At 39.2% G+C, this 19,261-nt stretch overlaps 1 protein-coding gene across 15 annotated transcripts in view; it reads right to left on the reverse strand.

Annotated features, from left to right (window-relative positions):
- ABLIM2 (actin binding LIM protein family member 2) overlaps positions 1-19,261 on the reverse strand; it is a 237,617-nt gene that overhangs the window by 37,945 nt on the left and 180,411 nt on the right. For 9 of the 15 annotated variants that reach the window (XM_069070466.1, XM_069070484.1, XM_069070508.1 and 6 more), the window contains 3 exons: positions 10,613-10,662; positions 7,525-7,663; positions 825-883 (listed from right to left, as the gene is read on the reverse strand). In XM_069070466.1, coding sequence (XP_068926567.1) covers positions 825-883; positions 7,525-7,663; positions 10,613-10,662 — 248 coding nt within the window. The remainder of the gene's footprint in view (positions 1-824; positions 884-7,524; positions 7,664-10,612; positions 10,663-19,261) is intronic. The other 6 variants (XM_069070562.1, XM_069070474.1, XM_069070492.1 and 3 more) reach the window with 2 other exon arrangements.

Below are 19,261 nucleotides of genomic sequence, written 5' to 3' on the forward strand. Positions count from 1 at the left end.
ATGCGGCATGCTCATTCCAAAACAGAACTTTTCAGTGATGAGAATGCATTTGATGTGTGGGAGGCACCATTTTTTTTTTATCAAGTGACAAATGCCAAGGAATATAGGTATACTCAGAATCAAACTCAAATCCAACATGCTTGGTGTAAAAGAAAAAAAATGCATAAAATTGCAAAATGCCATCTTAAAAATTAGTCTTGGTTTGCTTTCAGTGATGATGCCACTGCCATCAGCCACTGTATGACTACAGTATTGGGAAGAAGTCAATGAAAAAGGCTACCATTTGCTTTGTGTCTCCTCTCTACTACTCAGATGTCCAAGAATGCCTGAATACAGAATAACAAGTTCTTAGGTTTCCCAGCTTTTCACAAAGATTCTCTTTAATTAAATGTCTTATTCAAAAGGACTTAATGACAGACAAGTCCTTTCCCTAAGCATTGTTCCTGAAAGACTGCCTTGTTCCTACCTGTGATTGATTTCAGTTTTGCTGGGTTCCTATTTCATGGTAAGATCTTTCTGTGTATGGATTGTTTGGGGGCAGGAGAGAAGGTAGATGGAAGGAAAGCAGAGAATGAGCCATTATGTTCTTTTAGAATCTTATTCTGAGAGACAGAGTAGGAGAGAGAGTGAGAGAGAAAGAGAGAGAGAGAGAGAGAGCACACACAAACAAGCAACAGTAGACTAGACCATCTGATGCTGGCAGAGGTATAGACCATCCTGGATTTCTTGCTGGGCTGTTACTCAAAAAGTTAGAAAAGCTGTCAACCAAGGCACTTGGTGATATCTTTGTTAGTAAACTTCGTGCTTGGGAATCAAGTACCTACCCGATTGAATCCATTCTTTCCATATCCAGGTAGAGAAGCAGATTTGTTATATGGGAATCCTGAAACAGACACACATAACTTTTAACAGGTTCTTCAAATTATGCCTACAAGCATGCCGAGTGAGGAAGACCAAATGGAAATGAAAAGACAAAAGAGTTTTCATAAAAACATGGAACAGATGGTGGAGAGTCAACCTAGACCAACAGGCCTGTTAAACCTACAGATAGTACGTGTGTGTGTGTTACAAATGTCAGGAGCAGGCTTCAGACCAACATAGATGTAAATAATGCCATGTTCTCGCCCTTTTAAACTTTACATCTGGACTTTCAATAGAGTTTGGCTTCATTTGAGCAGCTAAGCAGAGCTGTGAAAAGGGTGGAATGTGATGTGTACCTGGATTTCAATCATTTCTTGAATCCTGGAAAATGCAATGTGTTAATATTCAAAGAATCTGGATACTTCAAAGGCTCTTACATGAAAGGGATGATCATAAATAAACATGTATACATAAACTTCAGCTCCTATACATCTAGAATGTGTAATAGATAGAACTATATACAAATAAAGCTATTCAAAAAAGATGATTTTAAGCAAAGGCTGTTTTCATTTTTATTTCTGAGGTGGAAAAAGAAGCTTGGGGAAAATTTCTAAAGGAAATGAGACCAAAACAAACAGAAGGCCAGAACATTTCATCTCCTAAAAAAAACAGGAGTTACCCTTTAAGGGATTTAGGCTGATAGATATCATAGGGTCACAAGACCACAGGAACATAGATTTAGAATTGGAAGGGACTTCAGAGGCCATTTTGTTGAATCTTCTCATTTTACAGGTGAGGAAACTGAGGCCCAGAGAAGTTGAGACTTGACCAAGGTTACAAAAAGATGATTAAAATAATTTGCATTCAGGATTAGTAGAAGCAGAGCAGGGGATGCTTCTTGCCATCATTTGAGAGCCAAAATGTCCTTCTGTCCCCACCTATCTAAAGTTAACCCCCATTTAACATCTCTCTTTTAGATTAAGAGAGTGTGTACTGAAGATGTCTATTAAAATGCAACTAAGAGGAGACTGAGTGTGCGGCTAGGTGGTGCAGTGAGTAAGAGTGCCGGCCCCTGGAGTTGGGAGGACCCGGGATCGATTCCGGCCTCAGATACTTAACACACACTCAAAACTGGCCATGTAACCTTGGGCAAGTTACTTAACCCTAATTGCTTAAAAAAAGAAAGAGGAGACTGCATAGAGTAGTAGAAAGAACAGTGTACTAGGAGTCAGACAACCCAGCCTCCACCCCTGATTCTGTCACTAACTTGCTAACCCTAGGAACAAGTCATTTCCCTTTCTTTGAGCGCTCAGTTTCCCTGTCTGTAAAATGAGGGGGTTGGGCAATTTGATTTCTCATGTCCTTTCTAGCATTTAAGTGCTGTGAATTTCCATTGAAGGCGCCACTGGCAGATCAGCAACACCTAGTTTATCAGAGCAGCACAGAAAAGAAACCAACTTTGACATAGAAGAAGGTTGGACAAGGACCTAGAACTCTGAGTGCTGACTAAGGAGGGCAGGCCTGGGTGAGGACACCACAACGGAGGGACAGGGGAAGCCAAGGGACAACAAAGGGACCTCCAGAGCTGGGGGCACCTGAGGGACCATGGTGGGGAATCAAAGGTCGATGGAATCTTAATGAACATTTCCTCCAAGGTTGGTTCTGGCCATGGCTATATTGGCTAATTAGTCCTTCTAAATGCGATTACTGACTGAGCCAATGGCAGTACTCAAAAGTATTAGACATGTGGAATGAATGCATACAATGGAAAGGACTAAGGATTTGGAGTTAGAGGACCTGGTTTGATCCTTGTCTCCCTGTTGCACACTACTCAGGGATTACTTTCGAACTCTGGTCCTTGGTTCTTCTGTAAAATGAGGAGATGGGACAGGAGGATCTTCAAGGTCCTTTCCAGCTATGATTGCTATGATCTATTCTATACTTGGAAAAAGTTAAAATTTTTTTTTTTATTGTAGCAGTCTAGTCAGATGCTTGAGGAAAACAGGCACTATGGTACCAAAATTATGTCACATGTATTTTAAACCATGGTATGTATTTCTTACTGAGTTTTCAGATTTCTGAGGACATATTAGTGTAATCAGTGGTTATGATAGTGATGAGATAGAATAAATAAAAAAATCAAATTTCCCATCCTCATGGCACCTACATTTAAAAGTCTAATTGCACCAACCTAGAAGAGTGGGTGCCAAGGAACATGCTAGGGGAATAATATGAAAGCTCTGTCAGGTAAGAATCACTATAAGTAAATACAAATACATGTATGTCAACATTTCTTAAAGTAAAATTTTTGTGGGGAAGACACTTTTCCCTCCCCTATCTGTGGTCATGCTTTGCACATAGTAGGTTTATTGGATTGTTGATTTCTAAACTAAAGAAAGCAGCAGATGATTATGTCCAATTTCATAGGCATAGCAAGAATTTTTTTTAAGTTAATATATGTTTGCCATCTAGTGGCCATGTGCAAGAATTGCCATATTTCCCAAGTTACATTTTGAATGATTAGATGATCTAGAGAGGTACAAAGTTTACTGTTAGGTTGGGGGGAGGGGAAGGTTATTACCAACTGGGAGGAGCCAAGAAGGGATTCTTGGAAAAAGTGGCATTTAAATTGAGTTTTAAAGGATAAGTAAAAATCCAACAGGTGAGGAGGGGGAGGCAGGGCTTTTTAGGCATAAAGAACAATGTGAGAAAAGCTACATCGATGGAAATGCATGAACTATATTTGAGGGGCAGTGAATGATTAGTCACATTTGATTGAAGCATAGAAATATGGGAGGGAAATGGTTGTCTGAGTCTAAGCCATAGGGTAGGCCTTCAATGCTACAAAGAAGTTTGACTTTTCCCAGGGAGCCACCAAAGCATTTTGAGCAGAGGAATGACATCATAAGACCTAAGAACAAAGACATAAGCCTGGTAATGTGGTGCACAGGATTGTGGGACAGAACAGAAACACAAGAAGCTATTGCAATCATACTGGAGGGCAGTGAGGAGGGTCTTTACTATGCTAGGAGTAGAAGAGAGGATGGATATGAGAGACAGAGAAGTAGAAGCAATGGGATTTGTTACTGTTTGCATATGACAAGGAGGAGAAGGTTTGGAACATAGGAAACAAAGCAAATGGTGGTGCCGCTTGGAGAAACAGTGGTAAGGGAGGACAGGTTGCTGTTGTTGTTTGAAAGATGATAAACTCAGTTGTTGACATGCTGAGTTTAGAGTTCTGGAAAGGCATCCCAGTACAGTGTCCTTTGGTGATTGGAAACACTTGAGGAGAGCTCAAGAGAGAGGTCAGGACTAGAGATGGAGATGGGGAAATCATTTGTATAGAGATGATACTTGAAGATATAAGAGTAAATGATGTTGCCAATGGAGAGAGTGTAGAGAAAGAAGAGAGGCCAGGAATAGACAGACCCTTGTGAAATACTCATATCATGGGTATTGGGGGGGGGAGGCAAAAAAAATTACAAACGTTACAAGAGTAAGTTGTCTCTAAGTTCAAGAAAGAAAGAAATATCTAACAGAAAGGGTGCTTAGCACCATCAAGGACTGCAGAGAGTTCAAGGAAGGTGAGAACTGAAGAAAAATCTGGCTACTAGGAGATCACCGGTGACTTCGGGGGGGGTATTTTCAAAAGTTTTAGGGACAGAAGGCAAGTTCCAAGAAATTGAGGGGATAGTAAGATAATAAGGAACTGAATGATTTGGCTCTAACCATCTCTTTTCCCCCCAAGGTTTGGCTATGAAGAAAAGTAGAGTGATGGGATAGTTTGCAGATGGGGACTGAATATGTTTGTAGGCATGTTGTGGAAAAATCAGTGGAAAGAGACTGATTATGCAGGAGAGACAGGGAGGGAGGGAGAGAGAAAGAGATAGAGAGGAGATATAGAGATAGAGAGAGATGGAGGGTGAGATAGAGAGGGAGATGTAGAGGAATAGGGATAGACAGAGAGAAACAGAGAGACAGAGAGAGACAGAGAAACAGAGAGAGACACAGAAAGCGAGCAAGTGAGAGAACGAGAGAGAAAGAGATAGAGATAGATATATAGATAGAAAGAGACAGACAGACAGACAGAAAGAGACACAGAGTGAAAGAAGGCATGAGGTCTTGGAGAAGCAAGAAGTTAGAGGATAAAAGGCATAGGTATGATTAGTCTTTTGTGACCAGAATAAAAGCAGAGAGTGTAAATGTTGCTGCTGATAAATATTGAGGAATAAATGGAAACTGAGGGAGTTGACTTTGAATTCAGTGAAACAGAAATTGTTGTCTGTTGAGAAGATAATTGGGCTTGAGAGAAAAAGCTTTTGAACAGTTACTATAGAGATTCAGATAGCGAGTCAATGAAAGTAGAGGTGGGCAGCAGGAAGGGCCCAGCTTAGGGATGGTTGGTTGATGAAATCACCTCACTTTCAACTTTCTTCGGGGACACTTAATAGACTATGAACAGAATAATTAAATGAGGCAGCCAGAAGGGCTGAGAATTAATGGGTTTGGAAGAGTGAAACATCCTAGAGATTTTAGGGTAATAGCACATGAATTATTGATTTAACAGATCAATGGGGAGGTATCAGCTGTTGTTTAGTTATTTTCATTTAGGTCCAACTCTTTGTGGCCCTATTTGGGGTTTTCTTGGCAAAGGTGCTGGAGTGGTTTGCCATTTCCTTCTCTTGCTCATTGTATAGATGAGGAAACAGAGGCAAACAGGATTAAATGACTTGCCCAGGGTCATACGGCTAGCAAGTGTCTGAGGCTAGATTTGAGGCCATACGAGCCTTCCTGACTCTAGGCCCTGCACTCTATCCACTGCACCACTTAGCTGCTCAGGGAGGTTTCAAGACTGTGTATAAAAAGCAAGTTAGAGAAAGAAAGATAGACTAGGTTGATAAGGAGCCTTCAGGGTACTGCAGGTCATGATAATTGTAAAAAACACATTAAAAATAGGGAAACGAATGGAAGAGGTGAAAGGATCAGAGTGAGACATTGGAGATTAGAATGTTCAGGTTTGCAATCTTGGGAAAGATGCAGTTCCCAGGTGATGATGATGATAAAGCCTGAGAAGTGATACTATCTATGTGTGGCCAAAGTGGGATATCCAGAAAGAATGAGAATGTATAAAAAAGAAATGAGTCTCCTAAAGTTATTTCCCAAATTTTAAGAATTTTGTACTATATTTGATCCTAAATAATGAGATCCCTACTTTTTTGTGAGATTTTTTGGTTTTTGGTCATGCTTTGATTTGTCAGACATAGAGTCAGTGTGGTATAGGGTATAGTGGAAAGGGCATTAAGTTTGGAGTCAAAGAACACGAAAGCAAATCCTGACACCATCTCTTACTTTCTATCTGACATTGGCAAAGTTGCTTCCCCTCTCTGGACCAGTTTCATTATTTGCATAACGAGAGAGTTGGACTAAACTAACCTTCCAGTGCTAACTTTATGATCCTTTGCTTTCCCCTCATTGCTGTCTAGGCCCAGCTCCTAACTCTCCAGACTTCATTTTCCACCGTGGCCAAGAAGCCTTTTCAACCCTGAAGGTGCCTTCAGCACAAAGGCCAGTGGCTGTGTCAGCCTGGGAGATCCTTCAGGCCCTGAGTCTCCTTCACTAACTAGTCAGTTCTTGCCAGCACTTCTGTTTTGGGGAAGGTCCTGAATTGACCATGTCCACTCCTTCAGCACTCTCCAGGCTCTGCTCCCTACTTTGCAGGCTTCTTTCACCACCAAGCTCTGTGCATACTTTCCCTCCTCAACCCTGTGCAGCTTTCTTTCATGCCTTGTTTTTTCCCATTAGAATAGAAGCTCCTTGAAGGCAGGAATTATCTTTATTTTTTGCTTCCACACTTAGAGTAAATGCTTATTGACTTGACTATGATTTCACTGACTAATGATGATATTACCCCAAATGAAACTGTTCTCTTTAAAAAACGATTCAAGATCTCCCAGTGTTAGGTTGAATGCCGAAACACCTTCCCCATCAGCCCTGCACATCGGCTGTTACACTGCATGTTCCTTGAACACTAATGCCAGAAACCACTTAATTCACAATTACTTGAGCATCTTGGGTTTTCTTTTCTTTTTTGCCTTAAGGCTTCTATTCAACCACACTGATTTTCACAACACCCCTCCCCAAAAAGTTATGGATGCGACTGTTGTGTCTGTTTCATACACAGAGAAAATCAAGTCTCACATCCTTCTCTACCTAATCAGAATGAGTTGAAAGTTTTTCTGGGGTAATTGATTCAATACTTGGTATTTAATCCACCTGGACCATGCTCTTGTGGGAATGAAGTTCTTAATTGACTTAGGAACTATTTTCTCTTAATGGGCCACCATGAGAAGGTATTTGCCCTATGTCTTCCCTATGGGTATATGCCTCCTTCCATTGCAGACTGCTTTGGTAGAGATCTGCAGAAAGTCAGGTTTTTAGTGTAAGTAGATGCCTAGATCAGGGAAATCAAACTACAGTCACGGATGGCTAGTGCATCCTTTCTAAGCATTATCTCATTAGGCTAGTGGGGACTAACTGTAGAGAATGCAGCTCTGGAGCCCTTAGAGTAGCTCCATGCCAAAGACTCTGCTTCTTTCCATCATCTTTCTTCTGACCTCATTCAACCCTTCATCGAGGGGCTGCTGTCCTAGCGTAACCACTCACGTGAATAGAAGTCTCCTTGCATTCTCTGAAGAGAGTCTCTCTCTGTCCCACTACTGTGAGACAGTGACTGTGTGTCCAGGTCAGGTGAGTTTGTCCTAGTGTCTGCATCCCCCTTGAGAAACAACCAACTGGTCTTCTGCTGAGAGGAAAAAAGAAATCAAGTTAATTCCTGCAATTGGGAAATGCAGAAATGGATAATGTTCATGGGATTTTAGAGTAGGAAGGAATTTTCTAGTCCATCGATTCTCAACGTGTGGTCTGGAGGACCCTTGGGTGTCTTTCAGGAGGTCCGTGAGTTCAAAACTATTTTCATAATAATACTGACATTTTAAGTTCTACCAAATTAAATACTGAAGATACAAAACACACAGCCAAAAACACTTTTTAAAAAAGAGTGTAAAGAGATCCTGAGACCAAAATGTTGGAGAGCTGTTGTTGTTAAGTCTTCCTATAGATAAGCTAATAGAAGCATAGAACGGTTTGTGACTTACACAAGGTCACACAGCTAGTAAGCAGCAGGAACAAGATTCAAACCCAGATCGTTTGATTCTAGATTTGATGTTTTTTGTTTGTTTTCAAATTTTGTTTTTTTTCCCCCCCCCCCCCCCCAGTGTAAGCTGATTCCCAAAGCACATTGGCATGGGACTCTCCTCTTATTGGAGGAGATCAATATCCCATGCCTATGTACAGGTATATCCGTAAACCACAATTAGTTCAGTTGCTTATATGGCCTCCAGTTAAATTGAACTAGGACATAGTTCAACTGTACAGAAATTGTGACTATGAGTTTCAAAGAAAACTGGGATCTGAGTCAGATAAGAATACCCCTTCCCCAACCCTCCAAGAGGAGGTGATCTCTGAATCATAGGTCATAAGCTTAAGGAAGAGAGGACCTATCCTATCTGTCTGAATGATATCATCTAGTCCTTGTACATAAACTGTGTTCTATGGACCCTGTATCTGTGTTTGAATTTATAGCCATTGTGTCAGTATTAAAATATGGGAATATTTAGCCTGAAGCAAACCTAATATATGAAAATCTACATTTGTGTGGACCTTTGGACTCAAAGAACATCAGAGATCTGATATTTGGGGTCTAGTCCCACACTGTGATTTCCCCATCTCCATTTTACAGATGGGGAAACTAAGCTTTGTTTGCATTTTACTTTTTATTGTCATCTTTTGTTTTCACATATCTTCATTTCTGAATGGAACGCTCCCATCAAACTATCTCTTATAGAAAAAAGAGAGAAGAAAAGACATAGTTAAGAAGAAACTGAGGTTTGTTACACATGTCACAGGAATATACTGGTGATTCATATATGACAGTAAAGATCTTTCTATATAATGTAGAGAGGCAGTGAGATGTTGTGGGATCAACACTAGACAGTTTGGCCCCAGAAGATCTGCTTTCATGTCTTGGATCTGTCAATTTCTGGCCACATGAGTTCAGACAAGTCATTCATCTTCTCTGAGACTGCTTTTCCTAATCCTTTAAATGGTAATAATAATACTTATGGTTTCTACTTGAAAAGAAGCAAATGAAATGATACACATATATAAAACAATATAGGAATGTGAACTGATATTTTAATTCCTGGTATATTAATCTTTCAGTACTTTGGGGAATGGCAATCTCATCATATCAAGAAGCATTTATTAAATGTCTTCTATGTGGCAGGAACTATATTAAGTACTGGGAATCAAAAGAAATAAAAGGGAATAAAAATAAAAATAATTCCTTCCCTTAAGGAACTCCCATTTAATGGGGGAAACAAGATGTAAACAACTGCATCCATATAAGATGTATACAGTGCAAAATGGACATAAACTCAGAGGAGATGCCTTCTACCACCATAGGTCATTACCCCTCTCTCTGACCTAGGAGATGGTATGACTAAAATGAATCCCTCTGTGACCCAACTAGTAAGAAGTCTTAGCTAGCCTGGTCTAGTAACAATAGACAGACCTACACTCAAAGCCTCTCCACTTTGTGTGAAGGTATCAGAGTCTGGGTTCCATGGGGATAGCCTGATAAAGCCCAAGGTCACCTACAAGACATGATAAGTTTCTGGAAAAGGGTACTATTGGCTGTGGTATACAAATATTACACAAAATCTGGATGCTGCAAGATATTGAAAATCTCAGTAAAACGGCTCATTTATGGGAGAGTTTACATTTGCAAACAGGGAAGAAGAAACTGTTCTTTAAGGCATAACTATAAACAAGATTAATAATCTAGGTAGGATAAGAAACAATAAACAAAAAGCATCTTAAGTGCTTCAAAGGTCCTCCTTATGGTCTTAAGAGCTTCAAAGATTCAGAGTGTCACAGGATCTTGAACTGAAAGTGACATTAGAGGTCATATAGTCAGTTCCCATGCTTCAGGCAGATTTTCACTTAAATAGCAAAAGATACATAAAAAAAAAATAACACATTTCTATGACCTTTTAAAAAAATTTGAATTGAACCTTTGATTTCATTGTTAAAAGGACCTTCCAATGAAGAAACTCCCTCTATTATTAGAAATCGGCAACTGCTTTGTAACATCTGATCTTAGAAACTTGCCTGGGTCAGTGAGAGACCAAGTGACTCGTCCATATAGCCAGCATATGTCAGAGACAAAACTTGAATTCAGGTCTTCTTAATCTTAAGGCCTTGCTAACCTCTGCTATTCTGTCTCTCATTTCTATAGCATTTACACATTAACAAAGTCCTTTTCTCAAAACAACTTTATGAGGTAGGTAGCATATGATTATCATTCCCGATTTACAGATGAAGTAATTGAGCCCCATAGGAGGGAAGTGACATACCCCCAAAGGCACGTGGATAGTGAATAGTGCAGAATCAATGGTGAGCCCCAGATGTCCTGATTCAGGCCACTGTGTTTTTCTATTATACCATCCTCCTTCAGTAGAAAGGACTTCTTTTCCTAGTCTTAGCATAATTAATCTTAAGGTGTTAGGGCTTAAAATCTCAAAAAGGATTTTTAATGATCAGAATTATTATTTTTTAATTCCTATGATTTTTGTTTTCATGATTATTGTCCAATGAATTTCATTTATTTCTGCACTTTTTTTCTCATTACCTTCCGGTTATCTGGATCAAAACTTCCATCTTCATCTAATTTCTTTGTCACTAGAAGAGAAAACAAAATTCTATTTAGAAAGAAATTTTACATGCCATTCCTAGCATTGGCATTTCTGTTCTATGATCCAATTTTTTAAAAAAGTGGGAGAGGGAGGAGACTTTTATGGCATAATAGAGAGTCCATGGGATCCAACCCAGGCCAGACGGGGAGAAAATGGCATTAGTGGGAATAGCCTGCATATGGAAATCTTGCTTGGCTGTGTCTATGCTTATGCATGCATGTGCATTGCCTTACGTTTCACTTAATAGTCTCAAATAAAGTGGTCCCTCATTGAAATAATCTAATGACATAGTCTTAGGCTGTTGACACAACCAACATTTTAAAGGATGATGGTGGTTTTAAAGTATGCCTTTAAAAAAGAAAATGACACATTATGAAAAGTGACGTTTTGAAAGTATTCATAAATATTAGGCCCAGTTGTTCACAGAAGCATAGAATCCAAGTTTGGGAGGCCATCTAGTTCAATTCATACCTGAACCCAAACATGAATCCCATCTAGAGCACCCAAGAGAAGTATTCATCCAGACCCTGCTTGAAGACTTCTAGTTGTGGGAAACTCACTATCCACCGAGGCCAATTATTCTGCTTTTAAACAGTTTTAACTTTTAGGAATTAAAAACAACAACAATAACAAAACTTCATGTAACTTCTACCCATCATTTCTTTTTTTTTTTTGGGTAGGGCAATTGGGGTCAAGTGACTTGCCCAAGGTCACACAGCTATTTTTTGGGTTAAGTGTCTGAGGTCAAATCCGAACCCAGGCCCTCCTGACTCCAGGGTCAGTGCTCTATTCACTGCACCACCTAGCCACCCCAACTCTCTACCCATCATTCTTACTTCTATCCTCTGGGGCCAAGAAGAACAAGTTCAATCCCTATTTCATATGATATTCTTCCAAATACTTGAAGGCAGCAATCATGTCTCTGGCCCACTTGGCCTCCAGCCTACTTTTCCCCATTCTAAACATTTTTAGTTTTTTCAGTCTACACATTATATGACATTATCTCCAGTTGCTTTCTTCTTCTTGAAAAATGTATTTCAAGACGGTGAAAGGGCTGGAAAACACCTTAGCTTTAAAGCAACTTAATTTTAATGTATAACTATAAAAAAAGAAAATAATATGGAAATGGCATCTTAAAATTCTATATAAAATGCTGAACACAATGAACAAATATCTACAAGGAATGAAACTATATTAGGTAGAAATAGGCCTTTAAGAAGTTTTTTTTTTTTAATTTCCTCAATTCTATCTACTTAGAATTTTACATGAGATTTGAATATATGAGTATAAAGCAGTCTGAATGTAGGGCAACAACAATGCCTTCCAGGCTCAAAGTCCTATGATGTCCTACTACACTGGGAAGCTTTGAATGTTGACCTAACAACAATGGACAGACAACAGGAGCTGAGTTTACAGTTTTCCCCTCTCAGTTGGATTTCACAGCAAAGAAAAGAACAGCTGAGAAAGGGAATGAGGATTCAGGCATGGACATGAATGGAATGATCCTTTTATTTCCTGTTTTGTTAGCTTTGTTGGTTTTCTATTGTCATGGATTAATGATGCTAAAGTTACAAATGAAATTGCCTCCTCTAAAGTGTGACTTGCATTTCTCAGTGTCAATCTGAGCACATAAATACCTATTACCTCCATCCTTTCCTACATTTTTAGATCACTACCTCAGTGAATCAATCCATTCTTGATTGTTGTTTTTATTGTTGAGTTGTTTCAGTCATGTCTGTCTCTTGGTGAGCTCATTTGGGGTTTTCTTGGTAAAGATACTGATGTGGTTTGCCATTTTCTTCTCCAGCTCATTTTACAGATGAAGAAACTGAGACAAACAGGGTTAAGTGACTTGCCCAGGATGATATATCTAGGAAGTGTCTGAGGCCAGATTTGAACTCAGGAAGATGACTCTACCTAATTCCAAAATCAATGTTCTACCTACTGTGGCACCTGGTTGCCTTCCATTTGATTAAATTCCCTCAAATTTCAATCGTCAATTTCTACATAGAAATGAATACTTTATGGTACTGACTGTAATACAGAGTACTGTACCATGACCTGTAACTTTGTTAGTGTGAGGGGAGAATGTAGTCTTTGATGTTTATTGGGACACTTGCTAAGGATAAGACCGAAAGGAGGTCAGATACTTTGCAACTATTGGCCCAGAGTGCTGAACTTTGATAAAATAAAGTCCCCAACTGAATACTGAGAAGTTAAGTTTTGTATACACAAACATTTCATTAGTTTCAAAGAGGAAATCATTTTCTATTTGAAAGAAAACACACCCATCCACTGTATTTTCTTTGTGTAAGTGAAAAGGGCCCCTAAGGAGTCAGAAGTAAAATTCTGCTTTATTATGAAAATTAAGTGACTGATATCATTCTGCTTCCTTTTCATTAAGGAGAGAAAAAAGGATTTGCAAAATGCACGCTCAGACTCATTGACATATGGATAAGAAGGGGACCCATAGCACTGGCTTCTATTGTACAGCCACCACTCCAGCTTCCTCAAGACTAACAATGTACAAAGACCAGAGAGCTGAGACTCTTTATTGTAGTAACAAATCACAAGGATTTGTGGTTAGAAAAACAGACTACCCAAACTGGTAATAGCATATAGTGACATTATTGGATAAAATTCTATGCTGTGTGATATGGAAGAATTTTTTAAAGTCAAATTTGACCTTTTATTGTTATTGTTATTTTTATTTGTGTTGGTCTGGATCTATGATTGCTATCTATGTGTGTGTGTGGAGTCCTGGTGTGTAAACTCCCTTTACCAATTCAGATCAGCAACTCATCTACTACTTAAGACTTAGAGTCCTGAAGAAATGAGAGGTTCTGTCACTCGACCATGTATATGTGACTTCAAGGTCTGCCTTATACTTATTCGACCAGGGTGCCTTTCATTTCCTTTTTGTAAATCTTGGGTTGCATTAATTTGATTCTAGTATCCGGAATGACAGAGCTGATAGCACCATTGTACTCTATCCTGTTCAGTTACTCTCAGAAGGAGATTGTCCAGTTTGAGGAACTACAAGTTGGGAGATACTAACATTGACACTTGGAATGTGTCTAAAGGATAGTGAGTAGACTGGAAACCATGTTAATCAAGAATTAGTTTTTTAAAATGGAGGATGTTGGGGCAGCTAGGTGGTGCAGTGAATAGAGCCCTGGAGTCAGGAGAACCTGAGTTCAAATATAGCCTCAGACACCTAACACAAAAAACTAGCCATGTGACATTGGGCAAGTCACCTAACCCCAACTGCCCTACCTTCCTCCCTCCAAAGAAAAGCAAAAAAAAAAAAAATGGAAGATGTTTAGAAGATAGGAAAGGGTAGGGAAATAAGGAAGATATGACAGCTGTCTTCAAATAAGTGAAGGATTCTTATGTAGAAGAAATGTTAGCTTTATTCTGCTTAGTCTCAGAGGATAAAACTAAGAGTAATTGGTGCTAAGTCAGGGAAGGAATCTCAGAGGTTTTTGGCTTACTTTAAGGAAGAGCTTTTTGATAATTAGAGCTAGCTAATGATGGATCATAAGATTATGGGAAGAGCTGGAAGAGACCTCAGAGGTCATACAGGAGGTAAAATTTAGATTTAGTCAAAAGGTGGCACTTAAGGATCTAGAAGGTCACATGTGGCCAGAAGGTCAGAAAAGTTCCCCACCCCAACAGTACAATCACCTCATCTTACAGATGGAGGAGGGGGGAGGGTCCTCAGGGAAGAAGTTAAATGATTTCTTCCCAACAATTACAACTATAGACATTTAGAATGTGCTGCCATGGTAGGAAGTAAGTTCCCCATCACTGGAGATCTGCAAGTGGAGAAGAGGTGACAACTTATTGGTAATGTTGCAAAGGGATTATTATTCAGATACATGTTGGACTTAATTTCCTACCAAATCTGAGAGTCTGTGGTTCTGTGATCACTTGCCTGATTTTCAAAGCCCTATGTATAACCTTGACAGCTAGGTGGTGCAATGGATAGAGCAAGGTGCTTGGAATCAGGAAGACTCATCTTCCTGAGTTCAAATCCAGCCTCAGACACTTATTAGCTGTGTGACCCTGGACAAGTCACTTAACACTGCCTCAGTTTTCTCACTGTAAAATAAGTTGGAAAAGGAATCCAGGATCTTTGCAAAGAAAACCCCAAATGGGACCATAAAAAGTCTGACATAACTGAACAACAATGCATTACCTTATTTCCCATTTTTGATCACTCTACCATGAACTCACCATGCTCATTCACATCTATGTACCTTTGCATGCATTGTTTCTACTAATCTTTCCCATACCCTTTCCTCCATGAAGCTTTTCTTCCCTAACTAGTTGAGTTCTGATTCTGCCTTCTTCTGAACTCCCACACCGCTTAAAGATGATATCACATCAGTTGGCTCTTAACAATTGATTGCTATCTGTGGTCTCTGCTCAACCACAGCTGTCTCCCTTATAGTAAAGTAGCAAGGAGCTGTCCACAGCTGTAGCTCATCCAAGTCAAGGAGAAAGGGTTATCCAGAAAGACTAGCTACAGGTGCAGTCACTATGCTGAATGATTAAAAAATTCTATCCTGACCATCTTAAATCAGGTTTAAGTCTTTTGGATGCTAGATAGCCTTGTGGACTAGATGGCCACGAATGACTGTTGGTTACATTGGTGATCCTTCCCCAGGTACCTGTATCAACCTGTGACACCTGGATCTTGAGGGTTATTTTCTTATGTGTGGCCCCTGACATTTTACTACGGGGCTATAGTTTACCCTTTTGCTTTTAATAACAAGGCAAAACAAAACTCATTCACTTCGACCTTTTACTGCCAAAGCATTATTGTGGCAGACAGCTTCCACCCAGACCCAGACTCAGACTTATGGGGATAAAAAGAAAGTAAGGCTTTTTCATACTAACAAACAGCTGTATGCAATGAGCATTTTATGTATATGCAATTTCATATTTATTAGTATAAAGGGCAAAATATTAATAACATCAACTTTTCTTACATTATGTGGAACACCAAGTTTCTGTAGAATACAGAGAAGTGTTGGAATGAAGGTTCTGAGAGATGTCAATGTTGGTTATTTTCCCCTTTGAATCTTATTCATGAATTTTTTTTTTAGCACAAAACTGCTTATTATATGTGGCAACTAGGGTAAGAAAAGAAGCTCAATTTCCTCCTTTTGGGGGCTCCAAAAGGAGCCTCTCATGCTCCCAGACTTTCTGGATCAATATTGGGCAGCTACTCATTGGTTTCAAACCTCTAAGTGTTCATACCCAAATTATATTGAAAAATGCTTCATGAGTTTTAAGTTCCAAATCAGGTCATGTCCATGCCTGAATTCTCTTTGCCTTTCTCAGCAGATCTGTTCTTTGTAGTGAATTCAACTGACAGGGAAATACTGGAACCCCAGCTCGCATTGTCTGTCCATTGTTGTTAGGCCAACATTTAATGCTTTCCAGTGTGGTAGGACATCATAGGACTTTGAGCCTGGAAGGCATCCTTATGTTCTGAGTCTCTTATTTTTAGAGAAGAGGAAACTGAGGTTCTCATTGAAGGAATCTGACTTGCCTAAGGTCATTAAAAAATAATTAGTGGAGTCTGTATTCAAACCCAAGCTCTCAGACTCTAAATCCCAATCTCCTTCCAGTGGATCATTCTTTCATGTCACTAAGAGCTAGTGTTCCTTTTGTTACCACAATATGGCCATTCTTTTAAAGTGGTGACTCACTGGGACTCCTGACAGCAACAATTTCTAAGCTTCAGACAGTATGGCACTTTGTAATGATGAGTATGGCAACAGCATGAATGGGATGTTTTACATAGTAGGAGATGGTCCTAGGGTTAAGTCTAACTTTTTTAGTAATTAAAAAAAATACACTCACTTAAAAAAAAAAACAATCCTTTTGTGAAAAGAAAATAGAACAGATAGGATAATTTACATGTCTGAAAAAAATTACAATTTCTAGGCAAAAGTCTTGTAGGACATCAGGCTTTAGTAAATTGCTCACACAGAATCTGGGGTTTTGTAATTCAAAAGCGGTTCTAATTTCGATTTTTCTCAGTGCTGCTCTAACATGCCAAGCCAATTTTTTAAAGAAAAGAAATCAATTTCTTCCAATTTGATTTCTTCAACAAAAGCACTGCCAGGGGCTATTGGCTATTCAGCTCAATGAAAAGAATTGTTGTTGTCTTCCTTCTGAATGTAAAGACTGATAAATTTCCCTTCAGGAACTTCTCTAGCTGACCCGACAGTAGGTAAGTGGAGAATTAAAACTGAAGCTCAAAAAGATCCAAAAATTGTACTAGACCACAGCACATCTAACTCACTTTTCCTGAGAGCAATTGATACAATTGGTTTTGGCACAACTGCTGAGTGGTAGTCTCCAAGGCCAGCTTTTATATATGTATACAACATATATGTATATTTTCTATATGTATACAACAACCAACTTCAGCTACAGTGCCATTACAAAAAGAAGATACAAAAAGACTCTTAGCTACAGTGCCATTCATAGAGTAGCAACTGCCCTCCCTTGAAAATAAGATGGTAGACCAAGATAAACATCTCCTGGCACCATTATGTTCTGGTCCTGCTGTGGAAAGACCAACAGACTTAAAAGTCAGAACACTTCAATCCAAGTCTTGGCTCTCAGAGTCTTACTTTCCTCATCTGTGAAATGGGCATCACATACTTTACAGGGTTTTGTGAGAAAAACTCTTTGTAAGATCTTAAGCACTACAGTATGTAAATTATTATTGTTTCTAGCCCCTCTTCAGCTTCTCTGAGAAGTTAATTCAGAGTGGCTACTCTTTGTATAGTGCAAGGATATTTGCCTGGAAGAATTCTGCACCTTTGGTGACCAGGTCTTAGGTGAAGTTTGTATTTTCCTTGGAGTGAGTACCTTGGATGCTAGCACATGAAAGCTGGCTTTCTTATCTTCTGGTTCTCTGGGAAGGAGGAGATAACTGGTAGAGTCCTGCTGGTGTGGGTATATCTATGTATGGTAAGGGGAAATGGAAGAGGGATGGATTGGTCCCAGCTGGTTAGGGCTGGGGGATTGGAGAGTCATAGCTGATGATGAGGACTGGCTATACATGTTTTGCTAGGTTTGAGTACCAAAGTAAAATCAGTTGTCCCAAGTTTCCCCTCAAGAAAGGTCTTCAAATCAAAGGTCGGATGGCTATTTGTTGGACATTTTGCAGAGGCAATCCTTACTGAGGTATGGGGTCAGAGTAGGAGTTTTCTCTGGTTCCTTACAACTGACATTCTGAAACTCTATAGCAAATATCAGATACTCAACTTAATTCATGGCTAAATAATTTTTTGTCAATAATATGTACAATATCATAAACGAATTTGGAAGCTCCATTGGCATTTAAAAATTAAATTTGACCAGCATTTAGATAAGAGACAAATCAACACACAGATCAAAAACATTAAAAACAAAAGCTGGATTTCTGATTTTTGTCCCTCAAACTCCACTCCTCCACCAAAAAGTCAAGAAAATACATTTAAGGTTTTAACATTTTATATCTCTTAGATTAATACTTGACAGATGAGGAACTTACCACCCACATGAGGAAGCCCACTTAGTGTGATGTAGACAGAATATTAGATTTGGAGTCAGGGAACTTGCATTTGAATCTGTGCTCTGATACTCCCTGGGTGACCTTGGGTAAGTTTCTTACCCCCTTTGGGCCTCAGTTTCTTCATCTGTCAAATGAAGGGATTGAACTAGACAGCTTCTAAGATGCCTTCCAATTTTAATTCCTGTGATCTGGACTGAATGTTTTGAGACTCTTTGCTCAGAGTATCTGATGAATCCATGACTCAGTATCCTACACACAATCTCGGAGTTAGAGGCAAACTCAAAGGCCATCTAGTCCAATCTGTCCTAGAATAAGAACATATTCAATCTAAGCATATTTATGGGTAGATGTTCATTCATTTATTAACTGACTTCTTCAGGCCTCAGTTTCCCCATCTGAAAAAGGCGTGGTACTAAATGATTGCTGAGGTCCCTTTCAATTTGACATTCTATCTACCTTGCTTTAAAGTCTCTGCTTTAGTTCTAACATGTAATGATTCTATGATTCATTGATTGAGAGAGAAGTCTGGAAGAAGCCACAATCTGCAAACTCACACAATTAAAAAAATATATCTTCCTGCCTGGGGAGAGGAAATAAAACCTTGAACAAGGGGTTTGTGCAGCTGAGGAGACAGTAAGGATACTAATTTATAGCTGAATAATTTATTTTGGCCTCAAGTGGCAAGAAATAAATTGAGTGAACTAAATCTCTTCCCTCTCTCCCCATTTTCCCCCTTAGAATAAAGTTAAATCACATTAGTTGTCTATGAAGTCGGTCAATATCTATTTCTGGGCACTAATTAGGTTTCTTTTGGTGGCCCTAAAATATCTTTCCCTCTTCAAGGGATAGGAAAAGGTAATAAATCTGTAATTTTATTAGTATTTGGAATTTCTAGGTTAGGGAACTCCCTCTATCAATGAAGGTTGACCTTCTCTTTAACTTACAGTTTCCCAAAGAAATGGTGTTGAACTCGACTATAAATGACTTGGTTGCATATTAG

This window comes from Petaurus breviceps, unplaced genomic scaffold (genome assembly GCF_028583685.1).
Source record: "Petaurus breviceps papuanus isolate PSGF00001 unplaced genomic scaffold, PetGlider_PUasm1.0 140, whole genome shotgun sequence".
In the NCBI taxonomy this organism is placed as follows: domain Eukaryota; kingdom Metazoa; phylum Chordata; class Mammalia; order Diprotodontia; family Petauridae; genus Petaurus; species Petaurus breviceps.